Here is a 23,303-nt window from a genome sequence, read left to right on the forward strand (position 1 = left end):
GCTGGCAGCGGGGGAGGCCAGGCAGGAGGGGGCTCTGCTCAGCGGGACCGGGCTGGCAGCCAGGTCACACAAGGCATGGAAAGAAAGAGACTTTCACAAGACTGAAAGTGGTGGGTTCAGTTTCTTCAGCTTGGGAAGGTAATGAAAATTGCTGGATTGACACAGCCAAGAAAGAAGGGAGAGTTGCTCTTGTTTTTAGTGTGTCTCACTCAGGAGGCCCGATTCTCTCAAATTTTGATCTAGTTTATTACTTTTGTGTTCTAATGCTGCAGAAGGGCAGTGGCCACAAAATTTTGAGGGAGATCTGAGGAGCCATGAGTGGGTTTGAGCATCAGAGACAACTTTCTTCTGGTTCAGCTGTCACAGAAGCTGCAAAACACAGCCTTGGGGCAGGTCCAGGGCCAGTGCCAGTAAATGCAGGTAACCATAATACTCTTGTAGCACTGCCTGTTGTGTATTCAATTCCATTTCTGAAATAATACACATTAAAAGAGGTGAGTGACAAGATAACTAAAGTAGAGAGGCTGGCCAAAAAGCAAGAAGAAGGTGAATGAACAAGGAAAGGGTAAAAAGAATTGGAAGTCCCACAGACACTAGTTCAAACAGAAAAACGGAGAGGACCTGCACAGTAACTACAGCCTTCCTACAGAGCTATGAGAAAACACCCTGGAGATGCTGTAAAACGTTTGGATCTAGCTGGTTTATTTATCTTGTTTGGTTTTGCATTTTCTTCCAATAAGAATGTTATTATTCCAGTGGCATCATCTACTCAGATCTGTGTTCAGGTAGATGCTGACATACTAGAGCAAATCTGAATGAAGCCCAGCAAGACCAATAAAGTGCTGGAGCATGTGACATATTAAAAACCTTCAGAGAATTGCTTTGCTAAGTCCCAGGAGAAGGCTTGAGATGGAGGAGACGTTATTGCTGTCTCCAGCTCTCATCAGAGCATATAGAGCCAGACCACTGTCAAAGTGCACTGATAGAACAAGTGGCATATGTAAAATTCTGATTACAAGGAAACTTTAATTTTTTTAATCAGGAAACTCTTGAAGAGGATCCCAGAGACTGGGCAACCTTCATTCCTAAAGATATTCATAACTCAGCTGGCAAAGCCATGACTCACCTGGTCTTGTTGGGTACATTTAAAGCAACATCAGATTGAAACACTCTCCAGAGGCCTCTTCCAACCTAATTCATTCTGTGACTCTATGACTTAACCAATTATCTTCTGGTATTTTCATTTATCAGTAGTACTTTCCACAATAACCTTATAATATTGATAGCTTTTATTAAAACAAGGAACTTTTCCTCATTTAACTGGTTTTAGTGTTCTTTGTAAAAAGAGCCTCTTCATTTTGTCATTATTATTTTTTAAATGTTGTTGCAGACAAGCTGTCTTGAAATACACAGCTGAACTGGAGGAACAGGAACATAATGTTGACCCTCCTTCCTGGCTTGGATATGACTGGGATGGTAACATAATCACCTTCACCAAAAAACACAGATCAGAGCCTGAAAAAACAAATTCTTCAAAATGAAAAATGAAGAAATTGTGCAACATCTCTACAATTCAAGGGTTTTATTCCAGAGCATAAAAAGACCACTGTGTTATTTTTTCTTAAAACTAATCACACTTTAATAAAAGGCCATTTGTTGCATTAGTAAGGAAGCATAGCAAATCTTTCTCACAGGAGTATGAATGCCTTCAAGCAAGACAGCTGCACTCAGACAGCACTGCTAACTCTCAGATGTTGATTCAAGCTGTCTTCATCTTTCAATAATGAAAGTTTTTGTAGTCCCATGCAGAGTAAGCAATGAATAAATTTGCATGTGTTTGTGGTTCTTGTTTGCCATGGAGGTCCTCTCCAGGACATAAACACTCTGACTCCCCAGCGAACTTCACACTTGATGTGGCTGGTACTCATCAAGTACAGCCTTCTTGAGAAATTGAGAGCAGTGAGTAGGTAGTGACTGCAGATTCTTTAATACACAACTACACCCATATATTCAAGCACAGTTCTCCACTTCTCAACAGTCACTTGTGCACCCAGAGCCCTCATTCTCATAAAAGCCTCTTGGGCTGAGTCCAACTGTCTAAACAAGCTGATGTTCGTGTCTGCAGGTCTGAACTGTGGGCTGGCTGTCAGCTGCCAGAGCAGAAGAACCAAATTAAAGGGAGCACAGATGAAAAAAGTGTTAAAGTATAAATGCTCCAGTTACAAGAATGACTTCTTATCAGACAGAAAAGATATATGAGCACACGGGGGATTTACCATTCAAATTCTAATTGCTGATAACCTACTGATCTTCCCTTGTCTAGAGAAAAATACAGTTTAACCTCATTTTAGTGGAACAAGACATTGTTCAATGCCTTTGGAGAAACTCCCAAGAATTTGTCCTTCAACTCATTGTTGACCTTTATATTAACATTCTACCTGGTCTCAACATGTATTAGCTTGGAATGAATATAATCAGTAGCTTTAGTGGTAGCACAATTTTTCTTCTGGCTGATTTAAACTTTAAACAAGTAACTAACAATCCTGCCATTTAACTCCTGCTACATTTAGAAAATTAATGAATTCAAAGCCTGAGTTTGCTTTCTTTTGAATATGGAACAAATAACATGTTTTCTTACTGTGTTCTGCCTTAAATTGCTGATGCAGCAGTCCCAAAAACCAGAACCTTAATCTCAGAGGCTGACAGGCTTTGTATTTCAGGTGAATAATGGGACCATTAAAAGGATTCAATCTTGTGAAGTACCTACTAGAATATTTTGATGTTTTCACGTGGTGTGAATCTTGAGGTGCTTTTTTCACTTTGGCTGCAGCAGGGCATAGAAATCATTACTTTCAACCATTTTTGTGGATATCCAAAACAATTATAATTTATTAATTTTGTGACTTTCAAAATTATAGTAACTCATATCTAATAATATTCTAATACCTTTAGTAATACTATTAGAAATGTTTTATATATTAGTGTTTATATTAAAAATACACATAATTTGCCATATGCCTCAGTGCCCACCTCATCTCAACAAACAGTATACACAACAGTAAACAGGAAGTGGAGTTTTTAACCATTCTGAATTACAGCAGACATGCTGCCCTTGACTCTTGAAATCCATTAGCCAGGGGCAATTATAGCTCCTGGGGAATCCTGTGGCAAAGGAGAGGTAATTTCATAATGTACCATTATGACCGAAAGTACATACACATATATACAAAACTTAAAGCCTGAGCTGACAGTCTGAATTCTTTCCTGCTCCTTGCCATCCCCTTAGCTGGCAGGGATTCTTATATGTCAGCCTAAACCATGCATTTCACTACTGCTTTTATAAGGTGCCATAGAGAGGTATGGAAAGGCTTTTAAAAGCTCCATTTACTTTACTGTGTGCTTATATTACATGGAATGTGTTATATGTGTAATACACATATAACGCAGAACCATCCACAAAAATCAGGCCTGCCCTTGTGCAGGTCTAGCTGCTCCCCTCACCTCCCTCCTCTGCCTTCCTGCCTCCAAGAGGTGCCTGGCAGCTTTGCAGGACAGGGCTCCAAGTCCCTACAAACAAAGATTCCAGTTCTCAGTCACCAGGGCAACGCTTCCCCTCTATGGCAGCTTTTCCTTCAGGGAAATGCTCATGTGGACTCCCCACCGAAGTCCAGTTGGAGGAGTGTTCCTCCTTGAAAGCAGCCAGATCCATTGGACTTCCATTTATTTTAAAAGCTTTTCTTCACAGATGAGCAGCGGCAGACAGAGCTTCAGTTCTTCTTTCTATCCACAAACCAGAGGTTCAGGATGACACGGAACAAGTTCTGCCATTTCAAAGAAGTATTTTTACAGAGTATCCATCACCCGGGCAGAAACTGCTCCAGGTTCAAACATCAAATGAGAAGACCACAGAAGAACTACACTGAAAGTGACTTTTTCCTATCCATGACAGCATTTGGTTGAAGAAAATTCTCTGCCTTTTGCATAAACCAGCAGAATTCCCACAGTATTAAGACATGTAAATTAAAAGTAAAACAGATCTTGCAAAGCATGTCGTCTTGGAAGTGCTGAAAATGTCTTTTTTATTTTTAAATGACAATTCCAAACTTTTGTTTGAAAGCTACCAGCTTTTAAACTGATATGCTAAGTGGGTCAAGTTATATAAATTCTGATTATGTAAGATCATCTAATTCCTAAAAGGCACTAAAAGTAAACCAGACTGTTTAGCACCAGCACTGTCACAGGCAAATCTTGAGTTAAAATGTTCTCATTTTTAATAGCTTCTCTTTTATATTAAGAATATTCATCCAAAAAGTTTCATAATTTTACAAAAATGTTCCTTTGTAGATTCTTGATTTAATCTCTTTGGCCTATTTCACCTTCAAGAACTCTTCAGCTTGACAGATTGGATCCAGCTTTGGCTTTTAAGACACACTTTGCCATTTTGTGTGTCAGCCTTAATCCATTTGTCTGTTTCATCCCTTTGATTCATGTGACCTGGAAAAGAGAGTTGTCTTAGCTTAATCTGACACACAATAAACATATCATCATCACATTGTCATTTTTTTCCAAGCTCCCTGGAAGCACTTATAGCACTTTCATTTGGTAGAATTTGTGTACTTTCAGCAGAGACTTCCGACATTTCCTTTTTGATACAGTTTTTTTGCATTAATCTAATTTCCCATAATACATCTTTACAATAGAGTAGTGGGTTTTATTATATAGTACTGCACTTTTTATTCTAAGCTAAGAAATGTGTTATGGTGAGTTGACCCTGGTTGGATGTCAGGTGCCCACCACAGCCACTCTACCACTCTCCTCCTCAAATGAATAGGCCAGAGAAAATATAACAAGAGGCTCATGGGTCAAGATAAGGACAGGGAGAGTTCAGTCAACAATTGCTGTCACAGAGAAAACAGACTCAACTTGTGGAAAAAATTAATTTAATTTATTCCCAACCAAATCAGAGAAGGGAAATAAGAAATAAAGCCAAATCTTAAAAACATATCCCAGTCACCCCTCCCTTCATTCCAGGCCTAATTTCACTGCTGATTTCTCTACTTCCTCTCTACCAGAGGCACAGGGAGACAGAAAATGAGGGTTTAGGTCAGTTCACACATTGTCTCCACCACTCCTTCCTCTGCAGGAGGAGAACCCTCATGCTCTGACATGGAGTCCTCCCCAAGCTGCAGGTGGATCTGTGCAGCCCTGCAGACCTCCAGGGGCTGCAGGGCAATCTCTGCTCTGCTATCTGGAGCACCTCCTGCCCCTGCTTCTGCACCGGCCTGCACATGAGCAGGGCTGCTGCTCTCACATATTTTCACTCCTCTCTCCAGCTGCTGGTGTGCAGTGGGGTTTTTCTCCTTTGGCAGCGTTATTCACAATCACTGATGGGCTCAGCCCTGGCCAGTGGTCGGTCCACCTTGGAACAGGCTGGCACAGGCTCTGCAGGACACAGGGGAAGCTTCTGGCAGACAGAAGCCACCCCTAGAGCCTCCACTACCAAAACCTTGCTACACAAACTCTACATGTACTGATTTTCTCTGGGGTAGGGTTAATATTTTTTATAGTAGCTAGGATGGACCATGTTTTATATTTCTGCTGAAAACAGTGTTGAAAATATATAAAATTCATTACTTCTGAGTGGCCCCTCCAGAGTTCCAAGGCCTTTTCTGCATCTAATACTGCCCTGCCAGCGAGGAGACGGGGAGTGAATAAGCTGGGAGGGGACAGAGCCAGGACAGCTGACCCCAAATGACCAAAGGGATTTTCTGAACTGTATGGAGTCATGTTCTGTATAAGAGCAGAAGTGGGAGCAGGGGACATTCAGAGTGACCAGGCATTTGTCTGATCCAGTACCTCTTACATGAGATATAGCCCTGCTTCCCTGGGAATGGCTGAACACCTGCCTGCCCTGGGAAGTAGTGAAAGGATCCCTTGTTTTGCTTGGCTTGTATGCACAGTTTTTGCTTTATCCATCAAACTGTCTTAATTTCAAGGCCTCTTTATCCCAACCCATGAATTTTCTCACTTATATTTCTGCTTTTCTCCCCCATCCCATTGGTGGGGAGCAAGTGGCTGCCTGGTGCTCAATTGCTGGTTCTGGTTAAAGCATGACTCTACATGAGATACTAATCTGGCTAAGTAATTTCAAAGATTTTAATTGTTTTTGTAAACACTGAAAAGAGGCATGGCAGGACCTGATTGTCCAGATGACCAGACATTTTGCTGCTATTAATGCTTCCTTATGATAACGGCCTAAAAAAACCCCACAACTCTGAAGTATCTCTTACATGTTTCACATAAACCATATTCATAGTCATGGCCTGTAAAGTTCACTGTATAACAAAGAAGAGAGCTCAACTCAGTCTTACTTTATAATTAAGAAACTGAGGCCAAGAGAGAATAAGCGACTTTCCAAATTTATACAAAAGATTTGTGTCCATATAGGGAATTAAACTGGGATCTTTAAAGTCCCAAATCAGTGCCATTATCATAAACATCACCCTTCACTTTGGTTTATCTTTACAAAGTATCATTTATTATTATTTTAGTGTCCCATTAACTTTGTGAATTTTAAGTTTAGAACTAATTTGAGCCTGGAATAGCAAGAGGGATGGCATGGAAGCAGATTCTGAACCAACCTTGCAAACATGCTCTGCTCGGACTTGTAACACAGCTGAAATTAAATTCTGGCCACAGTAAAAACTGTGGCAAAACTCCAACTGACATCACTGCATTGGTTTCCACAACCCAGGCCTATGTGCCAGAACTTTTCAATAGTGTTTCAGTGCTTTAGCTGTTCTAAGTGGGATTCATTTAAGTTTATGGGCCAAACCCACAGCAATTCATAATAGGCTGAGGTATGGTTTGGAGGTACAGAGTTCTCAGAGGAGCCAAACTATGTCAGTCACTTCAGTGTCCCTTCTTATCAGACTACAGCTTGCCTTCAGGCATCTCCATGGGGATGTCCTAGCACAATTTCTGCACTCCTCACTGCTCCAGACAGCAGCAGTCTCAATCCCACTCAGTGTATCATTTCTACAGTAAAGCAGAATCCACAGACCTACTCACCATCTAATTGAAGACTTAAATCTGTGATGAATCACCAAGTTGGACAAATGTGTTGTATATGGAATACATTAAAATTTGGAAGTTCAGTTCCTCAGAGCTTTCCTGAATCACTGATTTTCAATAGTGTTGTATCAGAGAGTATAGAAGGAAAATTAAAATACGATCTGTCTTTTAAGCATAAATAGTGCTCAAAACATGTCATCAGTCTGGTTTTTAAACAGGAAACAGCCTCCAGGTGACAAGAAATTGAACCAACAAAAAAGTATAAAGGAAAATTTCAGCTGATCATTTAACAGAGCTGTAGCACACTAAAAATACAGCTTTTTCTCCTAGGGAGAGAGGACACAATAAATGCAGGGCAGCTATATATTTCCAGAAAATGCATACTGGAGTGCTTGGTCCCAGTTCTTCTCTCTCATGTTTTTGTGACTATGGCTTGTACTTCTCCACAAGAAACAAACACTGAAGCACAGAATCAGTGCTGAAAATGGTTTCATGCACTGCTTGCACCTTGGCAAAGAAGTTAAAGAAAAGTTTACGGAACACAGGAACAAATTTACACGAGCCATTTTAAAGCTGAGTTGTTGTCAGAGCTCTGTTTCTCATTTTGCTTTTTCTGTCTGAATGTAGAAAAAAGTTTTCTTCCTTATATTTCTGGAAATTTTCCTGTGAGGGAAATATTAAGGTTATTAAGCCCATCACTAGTAGGAGGTTCAAAGTTATTTCTGATATTTAAATAGCTTTGTGTATGAGGCACTAATCAAACAAGGTTCAGTAGGAGACCTTCTGATGGCTGCTTGGGTCTTAACTGTACTCACTGCTTGTACTCTGAATATAATGAGAACATAAGTGGATTTTGAGGAAGACTTTGCTAGATTGATTAAATCACAAAAGCAAACAGCCTCCTGGATTGAGAATGGGGTGGGGGGGAAATTAATTTCAAAACCTACCAGTCAAGAAAGCAGCAGGAGTTCATGAGAAGACAGATACACCATTATGCTGTGTGGCCACCTTTTCAATTTAATGCCCAGGAAAAAGGTTGTGGTTTTTCCCCCTCTCCAGCATGTGGTGTTTAAAGGAAGGTAACACATATGCAAAACTTTACACAGTCAAGTGCTGACTGTTTATTTACTTGCCTTCCTAGAGACTGGAGAAGTTGAGAGCTCTATTTTCATACCACAAAACACAAGAAGAGGATCATATTTTAAGTGTTGTTCATTGGTAGCATTAGGACTGTAGTATATATCAAAAGGCTGTGAACAGCTTGAGCTGAATGCAAGCTGAAACCAATAAAAATCTGTAGGATAGCATCTCATCTAATGTGTTTAATAAAAGTTGGATGAACTTTCTATTTGACTCAAAGGAATGTAATCTTTTCCAGATACAACCTGGGCCTTTGTTTATTTTTTTTAAGATATTGCTTAAGGATCAAGGCTTCACAGAGGGCAGTGTGTAGAGGGACACTATAAAACAAAGCTCTTCCCACTCAATTCTAATGGCTAAGAGTCAATAAAAACTGCTTCTAAGAAAGAATGAAAGTTCTGAAGTGCCTTGAGAACAGACTAAACAGGGGAGGCATGACAGCAGATAGTGTTACTCCTGGGATCAGGACTGCAATGCTGACTGCAACAAACCCAAGACAGCTGCACAGTGGGAGAAGGAGTTCTACACTTGGGCAGCTGGTAAACTTCAGATAAAACCTAAAGTTTCAGCAGACTGACATAATACAAGCTCTTTCAGTTATTTCCCTTTTAAAGGCAAGTTTCTTGTCTCATGTTATTCACTGCCCTTCAGCTGTGTTTGTATTCACCCCCTGAACTCCAGGCAGCTAAAAACAGACATTACCTTGGAGTAAGCAATATAGAATTTCTCATAATGAAGACTCTTAAACACATCCATCCATAAAGCTTTGTGCATGGTATAGGAGACTCATGCAGTCAGCCCCCTCTGGCACACTGGCCTTAAAGCAATCCTAAAGGGAAGGCCATAGCATTCCATAGGCTGCTCTCCCAGTACTACTGTATGAGAGACCACTGAGTGAACAGTGAAAAGTAATCATTCCTGATGGCAGGAAACATCTGTCTAGATCCCCTTTGCTCCAGCAGGGAACATCAAGCAGAAGTGAAAGTCGTAATATTTCAGTGCATGCTTGAATGAGTGATTGTTATAAGGAGAAAGGTGTTTCTCACCACAATCTACAGGGAGAACCAGGCAGGATGAGAAAACCTGAAGCATGTCAGTAAGAGAAACCTGAAAAGCCAGAGGTAGGACAGCAGTGTCAATGTCCATCTTCTCAAAGGAATCTGATAATTACAGACAGGCTGACTCTCCAGAGGCACAGGAAGAAAGCCAGCTAAGAAGTTCTGCAGTATTAAAAGAATAATTAGATATTTCATCAACCCATAAGGTAGAGGCAATGTGTACCTGAAAATTTGCACAGTGGAAAAGGAGTTAGAAAAGTCAGTGTGGGATTTCCTCTCCATGCCCTGTATACACATCTGCGGGAAGGCATAAATTAACGTGGGAGAGTCCCATTACCAGAAGCACGGCTCAGAGGAATACTTCTCTCAGGTGGCTTAGCAAAGCTCTTGTGCTGTAGCCAGGATGGGATTAGCACCAAAACCTAAAAGTCCTGTTAACTGCTGCAATTGCTGTGATGCTGACAACAACCAGGAGCAAGTATGTCTCGACTTGGGAGAAAACAGTAACTCCCAAAGCACATGCTCCTTGTGTAGGGACAGAAAAATACAAAGGGTTGTATTTTACAATTGTATTTTAAAGGTTACCCAGTTGAGAAGGTAAGAACCTGGAGACACAAGAACCATGACAAACATCCACAGCCTCTGAGGAGCACTTGTGATATGGTGGGACTTTTACCATGGAAACTCACACAGCTGCTGCAAACCAGATGAAGTGATTGCAAAGTTAAAAAATTACTCAGCACCAAGCAGATGGCATCTGGTGAAAGGTTGCCACTGGATAGGAACTTGGCACTAGAACTGGGGCAAGGATGGAGAAACATCCAAAATCAGGTGAGTACCTGGCACCACTCAGAGATGAGATTGACATTGTTTATTTTCAAGACAATTATGTCAATGTAAATTGACACCATTAGCTACAAGGATTGAATAAAGTCTCTGAATGACTGCAAGACTTTTTCCAGCAAGTTTACAGTGGTTAACACACAAGCTGGCAACCAAAGTGGCTAATGTGTGTCCAGTGGCTGCATTTCTTTTAGTCCTCATGCTGATAGCCTTCCTTTGTTACTGTGGAATGGGTGGGAGCAGATGGTCAAATCAACCTGAGACGAGAAAACTGGGCTGAAAGCCTCTCTGGAGGAAGCACTGCATTTGGTCTGAAATGCTCACAATCTGCAGTACTGACAGTCCTACTTCTTCCCCAGAAAAGTGCTACAAGGAAGTTTACCTTGCTGTTTAACGAAGTTTCCTTTACCATAAGGTCAAGTTATACTTTCTAGTCCTATTGCCAGTGGACAGAACAATTTATTTCTTTATTTCTCTGTAGCCACTTCTTATGTACTAGAAAAATGCATCTTCTCTTCCCTTTGTCTTCTCTTTTGAGACAAAACCAGAACTTTTCAGTCTTCTCTCATTAATCATGATTTTAGGACTCTGATGACATGTTCTTTAGAGATTCTACAGTTTTGAAGGACAGTACTCAAAACTGGACAGATTCCAGCAAATTATTACTAATGCCATGCAAAGGCAAAGCATTGAGTTTTACAGAACAAGCATGTTAATGCTGTTTGTTTTCAATAGTGTAACACTACCATTTCCTGATATTATTTAAATATTGCTCCTCTTGGGACTACGTGGTAATTGTTCCTAACATTGTACTTTGAACTTACTGGAAAATGGCCTAAAAACCATAGAAATCAAAATTACTTGAACTTTAACCTTGACCTTCAACATGTTTGCAACCCCTTTGACATAACAGTCTCTTAAGTTCATTTTCTGCTTAAATATTTAACTCTTTTTAGCCTGCTACACTTTCTCTTACCACATGTAGTACCTATAGCTAATTACCTCTGCTGGCATAAGATTTAAGAGCACAGGCAGACTTGGAGACAGGGAGAAGGCAAACTGAGCAGTAGGGGCTTCCCTTCTTGGCAGTGAAAAGAAAGAACACCTTGACATGATTACAATCAGAAATTACTGGAATTGCTCAAGCACTCTAAAGACAGACAGCCAAACACTTCCCCTGACAAAAGCTAGACCAGAGTTTACTCTGTTTTTGTAACATTGCACTTTACCATACATACTACTTCTAATACTACCTACTGATGCCAATGGAAACAGATGCCTTGCCCTTGCAAATTACTTCAAAGAATGAACTCCCTGTCACTGCTCTCTAGCTCCCTCCCTTTCTCAGCAAGTGTCTCAATTTTGCAGGAAAGTCCCTTTTTTTCCTAAAAGAGCAAAACACATTTTCACACATCCTTCTGTCCCTGGAGCACTCACTCCAGACTTGCATCATCTTGCTTTCACTACATCCCCCTCTGTTCCTTGGCTCTCTGGAAAAACCCTGGCTGTGAGTGCTTGTGGGGTTGTACTGACTCCCCCCTCGGTGTGGAAGTTGGGGGGGATGATGTACATAACTGCTCTAAAGCAGTAGGGAAGGCTTTCCTAGAGCAGGGAAGTGCAGGACAAAGTGCATGTTTTCCCAAGTCGCAGAACTCCACCCTGTCTTCCCACTGGACTGTCCTTTCAAATATTCCCAGAGGCAAGTAAAGCTTCCTAAGAGGTCACAGTTCCCGTGTTATTCACATGAGAACTGGATTTTCTAAAAAATCATCTGGTTTTAAACTAATCTTTGAACTCAAAAGCACAAAACTCCTAAACTGCCATCTTCCTGTGATACTGTTTTAAACCACTTGGCAAAGCCCCTCTTTCCTCTCTATTTTACATTTCTTCAGTCACAGCAGCAGGACAGCTAAGGACCTTGTATCTGAAACTTCAGCAGTGAATAATGTTCTCAGGATACAGAAATTGTATTAAATAATTTTCAATTATTTGAGAATCTAATTAAACAAGTAAATTAGCAAATATCACTTTTAGGAAGAAGCAATTGTTGATAATGAGGGGGTAAGTTCTTTGTCTGCAGAAAGAATACACCATAAGACAAAGAAATAGAACCAGGAAGTACCTCCCTTTTTATGTAATACCTTACCTTCTTTAAAAAACTGATACTCATTGGCCTAATACTATTGCCTTTGTATAATTATTGATGATTTCTGTGCCTTTGGGATATGCATATTTGAGAGTTAACTAATCAGTCACTTTTGGCCCCAAGTGACTAGATCATTTCCATACAGAACAGTGGGTTGAAAAATGACATCTCCTTCAGTGATGACTGTCCTACATAAACACTGACTGGGTTGTGAAACCAGAGCAGTCATTCAGCTGTGTATATTTGAAACACCACTCTTATCTATAATGCTGCCAAAGTAGCAAGATGATTGATTGGCCCATGGTCCTCATTCACTGAAAAGAAGTCTTGTCTTACTGCTGAGATGTTTCATTTCACAGATTCTCACTGGGGTCCTTCCACAGATTTCTAGCCTGAGAACTTCTAATTATGGTTTTTAAAGAAACTGTATTTAATAATCACTATTAAATTTAAGTGCTAGTTACTGTTCCTAGGGAGGAAGAGATGATATAAGCAGGCTACATACTAAACTTATGTAATTACACTTCTTATGTTTCCTGACTTTAAGATTACCATCTTACATGGGGGAGGAAAAGAGTTTTTCTGCACATTTTCTTAGGTTTAAAACCAGAGCAAAACCCAAAGCCTTACCCAATCTGCTATCACATCAGGTCACACTGACATAACACGTTCAAATATAAAGCTGGAGCCCTCAGACACATTAAGTTAATGTATTCTCTAGAGCAAACTGTTTAACTGGTAAAAGCCAACAGCCTTAACTTCTAGGTAGTCACATCTGGACTGGGGGAGAGAAATACACACCCTGACAGTGAATTGTGCAACTGCTTTCTAAAGCAGGAAACAGCAAGACCTGGGATTCTAAGTTCAAATTTAAATGCCTTACAAGAATCCTTCCAGTAATTGCAGGTACCTTTCCATGTACTCCCTCTCTATTGCTCCAGCTTCTTCTGCTCTTCTCATCTCCCACCCATCATTTCTCAGCCTATCCTGCAGTACTGTACATTTTTATATATATATATATATATGCCATATACCCCTTTTACTTCCCCCTTTGACTCAGAAACAGACAGATATTTTTAAATTATATTTTTAATATGATAGGTTGCCTAGGAAAGTCTACGTGACTTTCTAAGCCAACAAAGCAATAGGTCAAATTCAGCTCTGGAGTACCTCCCACAAATTCATTGGACTAGCACTGAAGAGGAATTTGGCTCTAAGACTTTTGTTAGAAGAAGTTGATTACATTCACAAGTCATTTACCAAATAAAATTTTCAAGTCATCCAGTAACATGGGGAGTACAACAGCACAAGCAAACATCTGAATGTGAAGCAGATTAAACAAGCAGCCGCCAAGGGCAATAAACTAATAAAGAAATGTAGATGCCCTTGACTTAGGCCAGACAGACATTTATTGGAAGCCAAGATTAGTAAGCCTTACCACTTAGAGTTACATGATCGTCTTTGGAGGCACTCTGTGTTTCTTTTAACTGGATCTCTGAGCTCACATCCACTTTTCTTCCAGACAGCTCTAAATAAGCTTTGAGAGACGCAGGTACCTTGACGGTAATTGAACCTGGTATAAATTTAAGTGAAAGCTAGTTAGTTTAACCCTGAGATCAAAGCATGAAATAGTCCATTATTCCACTAAATGGAATCAAATTATCTGGTTGTGCTTGGTTGTTTTGGTTTTTTTTAGTCTTCAGAAACAGTAATCCTCTTTTTTTTTAGTCACTGAAAGGATAAATGAAGGTATCTTCATTTATCATAAACAGAGTATGTCACATATAGAAAATAGATATCACAGTATTTCCTTCACAGACATGAAAATAAATAGTGGCATACACTTCTAGCATTATCTTTTGGCAGAGAATCTTATTACAAGAATGATCAAGGGAAGCAAATATAACAGATCTCAAAGGTATTACGACTAAGTTCATCTTTTAGTTGCATATTGACATTCCTGAGCAAGGACAGGGCATAAGACTTGACAAATAACCCAGCCACTGCACAGCACACGATGAAATAATTGCTCTGGAAGGATGAGATGCTGCTCATTTACTGTGAGCACTGGTGATTGTCTTTGCTTTACTGCTCAGGGACAGCTGTTCACATCCTCCAGCAGATGCATTCTCAAAGCTGACTAACCAGCTTAGACTAAGCATCACTAACATGTAAACTAGTAGCAAAATTGCAGCTTTGGTGGCCTAAATAATTCTACTTTGAGATTAAAACCAGATATTCTGACTTCTGCTTGCCCTAAATATGTGCATCTGTGCATCAGACCAAAGGCAGACACTGGGCCCCCAACGTGCTCACATTAGTCATATCTTTGGAATAACTCATTCACAAAGTTTGAAAGCTCTCTCCTACACATTACATCAAAAACCTAAAAAATTCAGAATACATTTCCTTTTCATGTGCTCCTTAGTTTTTGCTCAATTTTAACATTCACTTTAGAAAAACATAAAACAGTTTCTTGACATACATTCCAGAAACTTAAGCAGAACATGGTAAGAATAACAACTAAGTAGCACCAGAAAGCAACCCTAGCTAAGCAATTTAGACTCAGCAGAATCACTTGCCTGTGACAGTTCTGATGAACAAATAACTTCCAGTATAATTTAGGCCCGCATTTTTCTGCATACACGAAGGCCTTAGAAAAGGAAAGGGAAAAGGTCTTCATCTTTGGGTCCTCTTTGGAGAGTTGCACAGTGATGACTCATAAAAACCAACACACACGCAGCTCATTTATCACAAATGGGACATTTTCTACACTGCAGCTGTCAGCAGTTGTTCTGAATTTACAGGGTAAACAGAAACAGAACTTCAACTTTGCCTTTACTAAACTGTGCTGCCAGAAGAGATGTCAGAAAATATTTTGAAAATAACATTAATTAGCTTTTATTAAATATATTCCTCTTCTAATTCAAATAGACATTAACTTAGCAAAATAAGTGACACAAAAGGTAACCAAGAAATAATATAAATTTCTTTTCACTAATGAAAAAAAAAATTGATTGTACAGAAAGATGCACAAATAATTTCAATTCATTGACACCATCAGTCCCATTTAGAGTAACTGTTAGGTTTTAACAGGGCACAGGAATTGTCTCAGAGGAGACAGAGGTGGATTAAATACCAGGTTCACTTAAACCACCTGAAGTGCCTGACATGACATTAAAGTCAAGTATAAAAATGCTGTAGTGTGTTTTGGATGTTTTTTGTTTGTTTGCATTTTCGGTTTTTTGTGAGGTTTTTTTTCCAACTAGGATCAACAAGATGTTTTCAGGGCTCTGTAATTTACAGTATCATATCTTCAGAGTGGTAAAACTATGAATTCAACCTTAGGTGAGAGCTTTTAACTAAGAAAAGAAATTTTAGTGAGTAAGCAGGAGAGAAAATTAAGGCCAAATGCTAATGTAAGGCTCTCCTATCTTTGTTTTTCTGCCTTCAAATTTTCACAGTAGACATTTCAGTCAGAAGGCAAGAAAAATAAATGTATGTGTGTCAGTTATCACTGCATATACAGCATCATGGAGAAAACTGCTCAAGGAAAAGGAACACTGTAAGACTAGTCAGCTCTGCAGAATTTTGCTGGGTATATTGCCAGGAAAAAAAAGAAAAACATTGAAAACCACAACTACTTTTAATCCATCTTAAGCATTCTTATCCCTTACAGAGCTTATTATATTTTAAGTATTTATAGACATCTTCCAATAATGATGAAAAAAAAAGATGTAAATAGCCAACAATCACAAACTTTTCTTTAGAGACAGATAAAAAAAACCAAAAACAAACCTTTTATCTCCTTCTCTTTTACACCAAAATCTGCCACAAAAAATATTTTAGTTTGCTAACCTTTCTGGGATTTCAGATCCACTTTTCTTAATTGACTGACATAAACATCGATTGTCCCATGATACGTAGAAGCTTTTAGACTTCCATCTGATGAATCTATAAAAAAAAAAAACAAAACTTGTGTATCATTTACTCTTTTTAAGTAAAGACTTACCAGATTTTTTCTTTATATCTCAAACTGATTTTTATCAATTCTTCTCCGTTTAAGAAGTATCATAATAATTTACAGGATGTCAGCCTTCACTTAGAGTAATAGGCTTCTGAAAAAACCCTATCTCCCCAGTCCAGAATTGGGACACACTCTGGTCCTCAGGCTGTAGCTCTGCAGTTGTTCTACGTCTACAAGGGCCCAACTGCAGTGCACCTCTTTCAGAGGAATGTCCTCATCTTTGTGTGAAAATCAAGCACAAAACTTGAATACTAAGATCTCTTTTAGTTTCCAAAAGAGTTCATTAGCTCGGAATCTGCGCAGGGAGAACTTTACCCAGGAAAGAAACCCCATGCAAAAATCAAGCAGCTGTTCATCTTGTTACACAGAATAACTGAATATAGGTTTTGTAAAGTCTGATTTACTACATTCAAATGATCAACAAATGTTTAATATGTGCAAGAAAACAGCATTTGTTCTGTGCTCTAGAATAGGGAGACTAAATTTGCTTTCATACTTCATTAGCAGAAATTTATGATCATAAAAATTTGCAAAGAAGAATTTTTACAAATAGAAAGTCTTTAAGAAGCTTTAATTGTACCCTTCAGTAGTCTTTATTTGCAATGTATTCCAATTTTAAATACATAGACTTCCACAATATTAAGTGAAGTCCCAAAGAGTTTACTTTCAAACTACTGAACAGGCTTATACATAATAAAAATGGCAAAGAAAATATAAAAAAACCCAAGAGGAGCATAAAAAAATTACATTTTAAAGTAAGCAAAAGGCAGTTACTGAGAGGTGTTTTTAGAGACAAAGCTAGAAATTAAAGTATTGGCAAGAAATCCTGAGATGCTGATAAAGACTGGTTTCTGAATATGCATAGAGCAAACTCAACAGCCAAACTATTAGAAGTAGCTAAAATAATAAAATAACACCTGAATGAAACTTCCCATTTTAAGAAGTAAAAGCATTAATGAGAGAATGAATTTGATTAATCACAACAAGGATGTGTCATATTAACATTTTATGCTTGCCATACAGTTTTACCTCTAATTAAATTCATCTGTAGCTTTTCTGATCCCAGGTTTCAAGCACAGATGCCAAAGATCAGTGCATTGCTTACAACAGCAAAAACACAGAAAAGGATCTTTATCCCACAGCTGAAACTGATTTCTTTGGAAGGGAAAGTAATTAAAAAAAAAGCAGCTAATCCATACTTAGCTGAGAAATGGAGAAGGGCTTTGGCTATAAAGAAAACATTAGTAGCTAGAACCGAATGTGAATGCTTCTGACATCTCAAGACTCTGTATTAAAGAAGGCCTGTTCGAAATCTGAAAAAAAAAATTAACTCTTCATTAATAAAGAAGAGTTTTGCTTGTCTAAGTGAAAATGAAACATTGATTTTAACTAATGACTTTTTAAAAGGTTGCCCATAATAGTTGAAAAGTTAAAGTCATTAGAACTGGAAAATTTGACATGCATCAGCTTTTCAAATGCACGTTTTAAGTAGTGATCACTAAAAGCTTTCACGCAAAAGCTGCTTTGCAGATATTCCCCATCAAATTTAGTAACAGCCAATTATCAACCCTCCACATAATCTTGACAGAGATTTTGTTGGCAACAGATACAGGAAGCATTCAGCCTTCCACTCTTCTGCTTTAAACAACCCATAATAAGTTCCTTATCTATTCTAGGAAGAAAGAAGAGTCTCCTGTGACAGAACAGCAGCTCTCTCCAGGGAGAACAGCTACAAACAGTCCACACACCACCAGCTGTTGTTGCTTTAGAGGGACAACATTTACCCACTGAAACCTTACTCTTCCCACTTCTCAAATGCAAAAGCAGCTCCTGTGAGATTCTTCCCAGTGAGAAGACAACTTTTGTGATTCTACAAGACTGAACAAAGTGTGCTTTCCTAGATCTTCAATTAAAAAATACTAAAAAAAAAAGAAATCTCATTTTGTGAGAGACTGGATTGGGTTTGCAGAAGGCATCAGCATGAATAAAGGAAGCAGGAGCAGGGCAGTAAGGACAGGCTTACCAAGGCACAGATTTATCAGAAAGCCAAAAACAACCTTGAGGGAGATGGAAGACATTGTCTTTTCCATTGAAGAACAGTTTTGGGAGGATGACTTGCCAGATTTCAAATCCAGAGCACTTCACTAATACAAAGTTTCCTATGGCTGAAGAAACTACAGCAGAGTCTCAAAACCACCAAGAAGCTTGGCAGCACTAACCAAACACTAAACCTGACACTAAAATACTGTACAGTAAACAACTGTTAAGCTTTGACCTGTGGAAGTAACATGAAATATATTTTATGGAAACAACAGAATATGATTTATGTAATGAACATTACAGATATAATGTTAAATACAAGTGTGTATATACAATTAATAATACCAAGAAACATGGAATTGTTCATCACTTCTTCAAAGTCCGTAAAGTTGCTGTTTTGTCTCTAACTCTTAACAAATAAAGTGGAATAAAAGGGAAATGGATTAAAAAAAAACAAAACACCCAAAGATGAGGCACAGAAAAGTGCCCTAGTCTAAATAAATAAGTATTTCAACAATAAAAAATTACCATACACTAAGAAGCATAGGCTGATAGGATAAAACACATAACAAATAGTAATGGAGACAATATGTATTTTATGGTTAGCACAGATCAAACCTAAGGCAATTTATTTTCAAATATATACCCAGTTCTAGCTGATATCAATGTGAATAACTGAAGGTAAAAATAAGGAAAAAATATATAGTTTGAATTCAGAGTTTGCCGAGGACTGACAGGGAAAAGGTTTTCTCCAAGGTTTTTCAAGGGGGAGAACAAGGACAAAGCCTTTTACTAGAAATGGAACAGATGGTCACTCTTGAGCAGCTTTAGCTATTTAAGAATTTACTGGTACTAGAGAAAAAAAGATGGAAAAAAAAAGGGCACAGTGAAGCAAGATGTCCTTGGCAAGGACAAAAGTCTTTGTTAAGATTTATGAAAATTAAAAAGGGCTTGAAGAATAAAATTAAAGTCACATAACTTGGGAAAGACTGCACAAAAAAAATCAGTGAAAGACCTACAAAAGTAACATTTAGTGTTCACTTTATCAGCCAAACACTAAAGAAAGATTTAAGGAAAGATCACTTGTGTTTAATCCTAAGTAAAAACATACTTTTCCTAATGGCACCTAAAGACTGACCTTGTTCATGGTAAAATCAGTGACAGAATCAATCTCTATAGGAACACCAAATATTTATTATGATTTGATTACAGACTGGAAGGAGAATAAAATTCCAGCATATCTGAAGCGTGATGAAGATTTAATTCCGGCTTAGCTATCTTGTATTTCTTATTTATAGAAAACTGGCAAATACTCTATTTAGTTCATTGTTCTAAAACTGTCATATGAAAAGTATTATAAGAAAATGAAATGTAGTCATTAAATGGACTTCACTATTATTTATTATCTAGAATTCACAAAATTGCACATACTACTGAAAAATCCTCAGCAGTCCTGACCATACTCACCACGGGGACCTGGCAGAACAAATGAGGCAATACAAAAAGCACAAACTCTCACAAAAACAATTCCTTTCCTAACAAAATTATCCAGGCTATCCTTTTACCTCTTAATGATTTATGTTCTACCCCAATTTTTAAGTTATATCTATTGGTTGTAAAGGCCATAATCTCTTTTTGATAAATTACTCTGCTCCAAAAAAGCCCAAACAACCAAACCACCTGGCTTGTTGAGTTTGGAGAAAAGGAAACCGAGGGGGAGACCTCATTGCTATCACGGCTTTCTGAGGAGGGGAAGGGCACAAGGAGCTGCTGAGGTTTTCTCCCCCGAGTCCAGTGAAAGGTTTAATGGGAATGGTTCTTTTTTAGGAAGCAATTTTTTTTTCAGAGAGAACAGCTGGACTGGATGATCACTGCGGGTCCCCTCCAGCTAAAATAAGGCCTTGAGCAAACTGGTCAAATAGGAGGTGTTCTCAGATTTTCAGTTGAAAGTCTGGATCTTAAAAGTCTTTTACCTTTAGAAAAATCCATAAAAATACTAGGGATGTTTAATGCTCTTTAGAAAAAGATGAAGTCTAGCTAGTGCTGTCAGAATTGAAATCTGAAAAATAAACTTTCTTCAACTGTAAAATGTGTCTTAATGCTTAAGCTGAACCTGTTAGTTAAGGAAAATAATCATCATTGTTGATGGAAAAAGCTACCTCCTATATTAAGAAACCTTTATTTAATCACTCTTCATACCCTGTGAGTTTATTTAAGAGAAGGAAAAACAGCCTTGCAAGTTGAATTTAATTCTGTGGTTTAATGACTAACTCATAAGTATGTGTCTTGCATTCATTTTCCAGGAATGTTAATATAGAGCTCTTAGAAACATAAGATTTGTTAACAGTCCCTGAACAATTCTTAGAGATTGTCTCCAAAATATGCTTAGTGAGTGACTACAGTTAACATCTCCAGCAGAAGTCTTCAAGATTTGGGCCTGAGGAAATCCTTCTACATTCAAAAAATACACTGAGCTTTGTCTATGAGTCTGTTACTTCAATTTTCTGCCATAGCAATAATTAGAATTTGAGTTTCTCACTTTGGTGTTTGTGTGCTATAAAATGCACTGACAGAAGGTATACCATAACTGATAGCTCTGAGTTATCCTGTCATATAAATGCCCAGGTTCCCAAAAAAAGGTTTATGAGCTATTTTCATTTCTGAAGGGAAAACTATTAGCGTAATAGTTTGAAAGCACTGAAATTATCACAAGCCCTCCCATCACCTCCCCAAATAAGAATACATCAATGATTAGCTTCGTGATATAAAAATTAAACATAGCTAACCACTGATAGCAATAAATGTAATATAGAGAACTACATTGAGGGCAAAACTGTATTTGAGGTAGACTTAAAAATTTTCTCATGTTCTTTTATCCCATCTTTATCTAAAAGATGACACCTAGACTCAGTCTAACTTACGTAAAGTCCAGCAACTATTGGGTATCATGTGAGATCGTGTGCCTTGCCCAACCACAAAAGGCTGAGATTGGAAAGGGTCTTATTCAGCCACACTAATCAGTGTTACTCCTGAAAAGGAGGCAAAAACATCTGTGTGAAATCAGCTCCTTTCTACTTCCCCTGTGAACATTTAGCTTTTAGAAAGGAGAAGAGCAAGAGAGAGAGAAAGCAGAACCTACCTACTGTGATACTCCCTGTTTTGGTCTGAAGGTTGGTATTACCTAAAATGAAAAGGGGGAAAATGTTAAAAACATTATTTTTGAAACATATTTATTTCTATTAAATATTGTTGCTTTACAAACAAAAATCTCAACACATGTGCGTAACAATTAAGTGATTCCAGACAAGAAAAACTTTAAGTCAATGACACCACCTGGATTTGAGGGAGAAAAAAAAAGTAAGAGGAATGTGAAAGGTTAATGCACAATATTGTCTTATTTTATTTTGGGCAATTTTTTCTTAATTGCTCTGCTACCTGCAATAGCACTATGGATGACTGAAATTCAATTCCATGAATAACAAACAGTTTCTATTTTCCTCTTTTATACAACTATACCCCACCTCTGCTGGAGGAAATCCTGTGTGTTATCTGCAAAGCTACTTCCTGGACCCACTCAACATTTCCTACTCCCTCCAAACTTATTCTGATTTACAATGACAACCCCTTGTCAACGTTTCCATTGACTTCAGTCAGAGTACGTTGGGCAAAGTGGAGAACATCAAACAAAGTGTGTCAGAGACAAAATGTAGAATGGTCTTCTACTGAATTTGCATCACTTTAAACAGCCACAGGTGTTCCAGCCTTAAAATTTCAAAATTCTGCCCTTTCACCCATAACATCAAGAGAATCAGGAAGGACAACAGATGTACCTTGTGACAGTATAGACATCTATAGTGACAGTATAGACATCTATACTGCTAATAGTAACTAAATTGTACAAAATTCTACAGTTCCATGTATAAATGGCTCACAGAAAATGCCTTAAATTAAAAACTAAACCACACCATGTCATCCCTGCCATTCTCTCAATCTGCCAAGAGAAAGAGAGAATGAAGAATAAGGCTGACCACAGAAACTGAATGCAGTTTAGTAATACACAATAGTCATAATTCTCAGATCTTTCAAAAGAGGTTTTAAAAACTGCAAATGGATTAAGCTCTACCCTGTCTTATGTAATTACACAGTAGTAAACACTGATTAGGGCAGAGTGCATTCCACTGTATATGACCTGTATTTTTCTTAGTGGTTCATGGGCTAAAAGCTAAAAAAGCAGCCTATCATCAACAATCTTAAATTTATCTTTTCAAGCTCATACTGCACAAAATAGTTTGGAGTTCTAAAAATCACAGCAGAAACAAAAGCACTTTTCAATGATCTTGAAAGATGTTTGGCTTCACTCTGTGCTGTTTTTAAAAGGTATGCTATAATTATCCCACCCTTATCCTCATTTTATCATGACTGGCACTTAGTTTGGTACAACTTACAAAAAGACCTAGGGTTTTGTCAGCCAGCAGCTCCCATGGAGCAGCTGAAGGTAGATTACACTCTGTCAGCATATAGCCCCTGGGTCTGCTCTTTGTTTATCTGGGGGTTTTCTGTTTTGATAAGTGGATCCTTGAAAAATATTCAACATGTAGAAATCAAATTCCTTTTAGACACATACTTATACGGCAGAACCACCAATGCTGCACATCAAAACAATGTACTGGTGTGAAAAGCTCACTTCAAGCATCTAGCTAGATCAAAAGCTGCTTTTGAAGCAGACAGGAATGTCCTGCACAGAACTGCACTTTTGGTCGTGTACCTGTTCTCTGAAGGCCAGTGCTTACCTTAGGATTTTTAAGTTAGGCAAATATTTCTTGGGCATATCAAGGGCAAAGAGAGAAAGACCAGACCAAAGGTGTTTCAACCAAATAATTGATTATTACAACCAACAGATTTCAGTGTAATGCAATACTATGATATCCAAAACATAATAATTTTATCAGAGTATTAAGAGCAGTGCCCTAGTGTT

The 23,303-nt window shown here is 38.3% G+C and overlaps 1 protein-coding gene across 1 annotated transcript in view; it reads right to left on the minus strand.

Annotated features, from left to right (window-relative positions):
- Nucleotides 1-1,567: 1,567 nt before the first annotated feature.
- The window catches only part of FAM185A (family with sequence similarity 185 member A), a 39,082-nt gene continuing 17,346 nt past the window's right edge, over nt 1,568-23,303 (minus strand). The window contains exons 5-8 of the mRNA XM_005526079.3: nt 21,468-21,509; nt 16,120-16,215; nt 13,700-13,834; nt 1,568-4,494 (exon numbers count right to left, since the gene is read on the minus strand). Of these exons, the coding sequence (XP_005526136.2) occupies nt 4,379-4,494; nt 13,700-13,834; nt 16,120-16,215; nt 21,468-21,509 (389 nt within the window). The 3' untranslated portion in view covers nt 1,568-4,378. The remainder of the gene's footprint in view (nt 4,495-13,699; nt 13,835-16,119; nt 16,216-21,467; nt 21,510-23,303) is intronic.

The sequence above is a fragment of the Pseudopodoces humilis genome, chromosome 5 (genome assembly GCF_049639895.1).
Source record: "Pseudopodoces humilis isolate 2021_Gansu_Grassland_sample_001 chromosome 5, ASM4963989v1, whole genome shotgun sequence".
NCBI lineage: Eukaryota > Metazoa > Chordata > Aves > Passeriformes > Paridae > Pseudopodoces > Pseudopodoces humilis.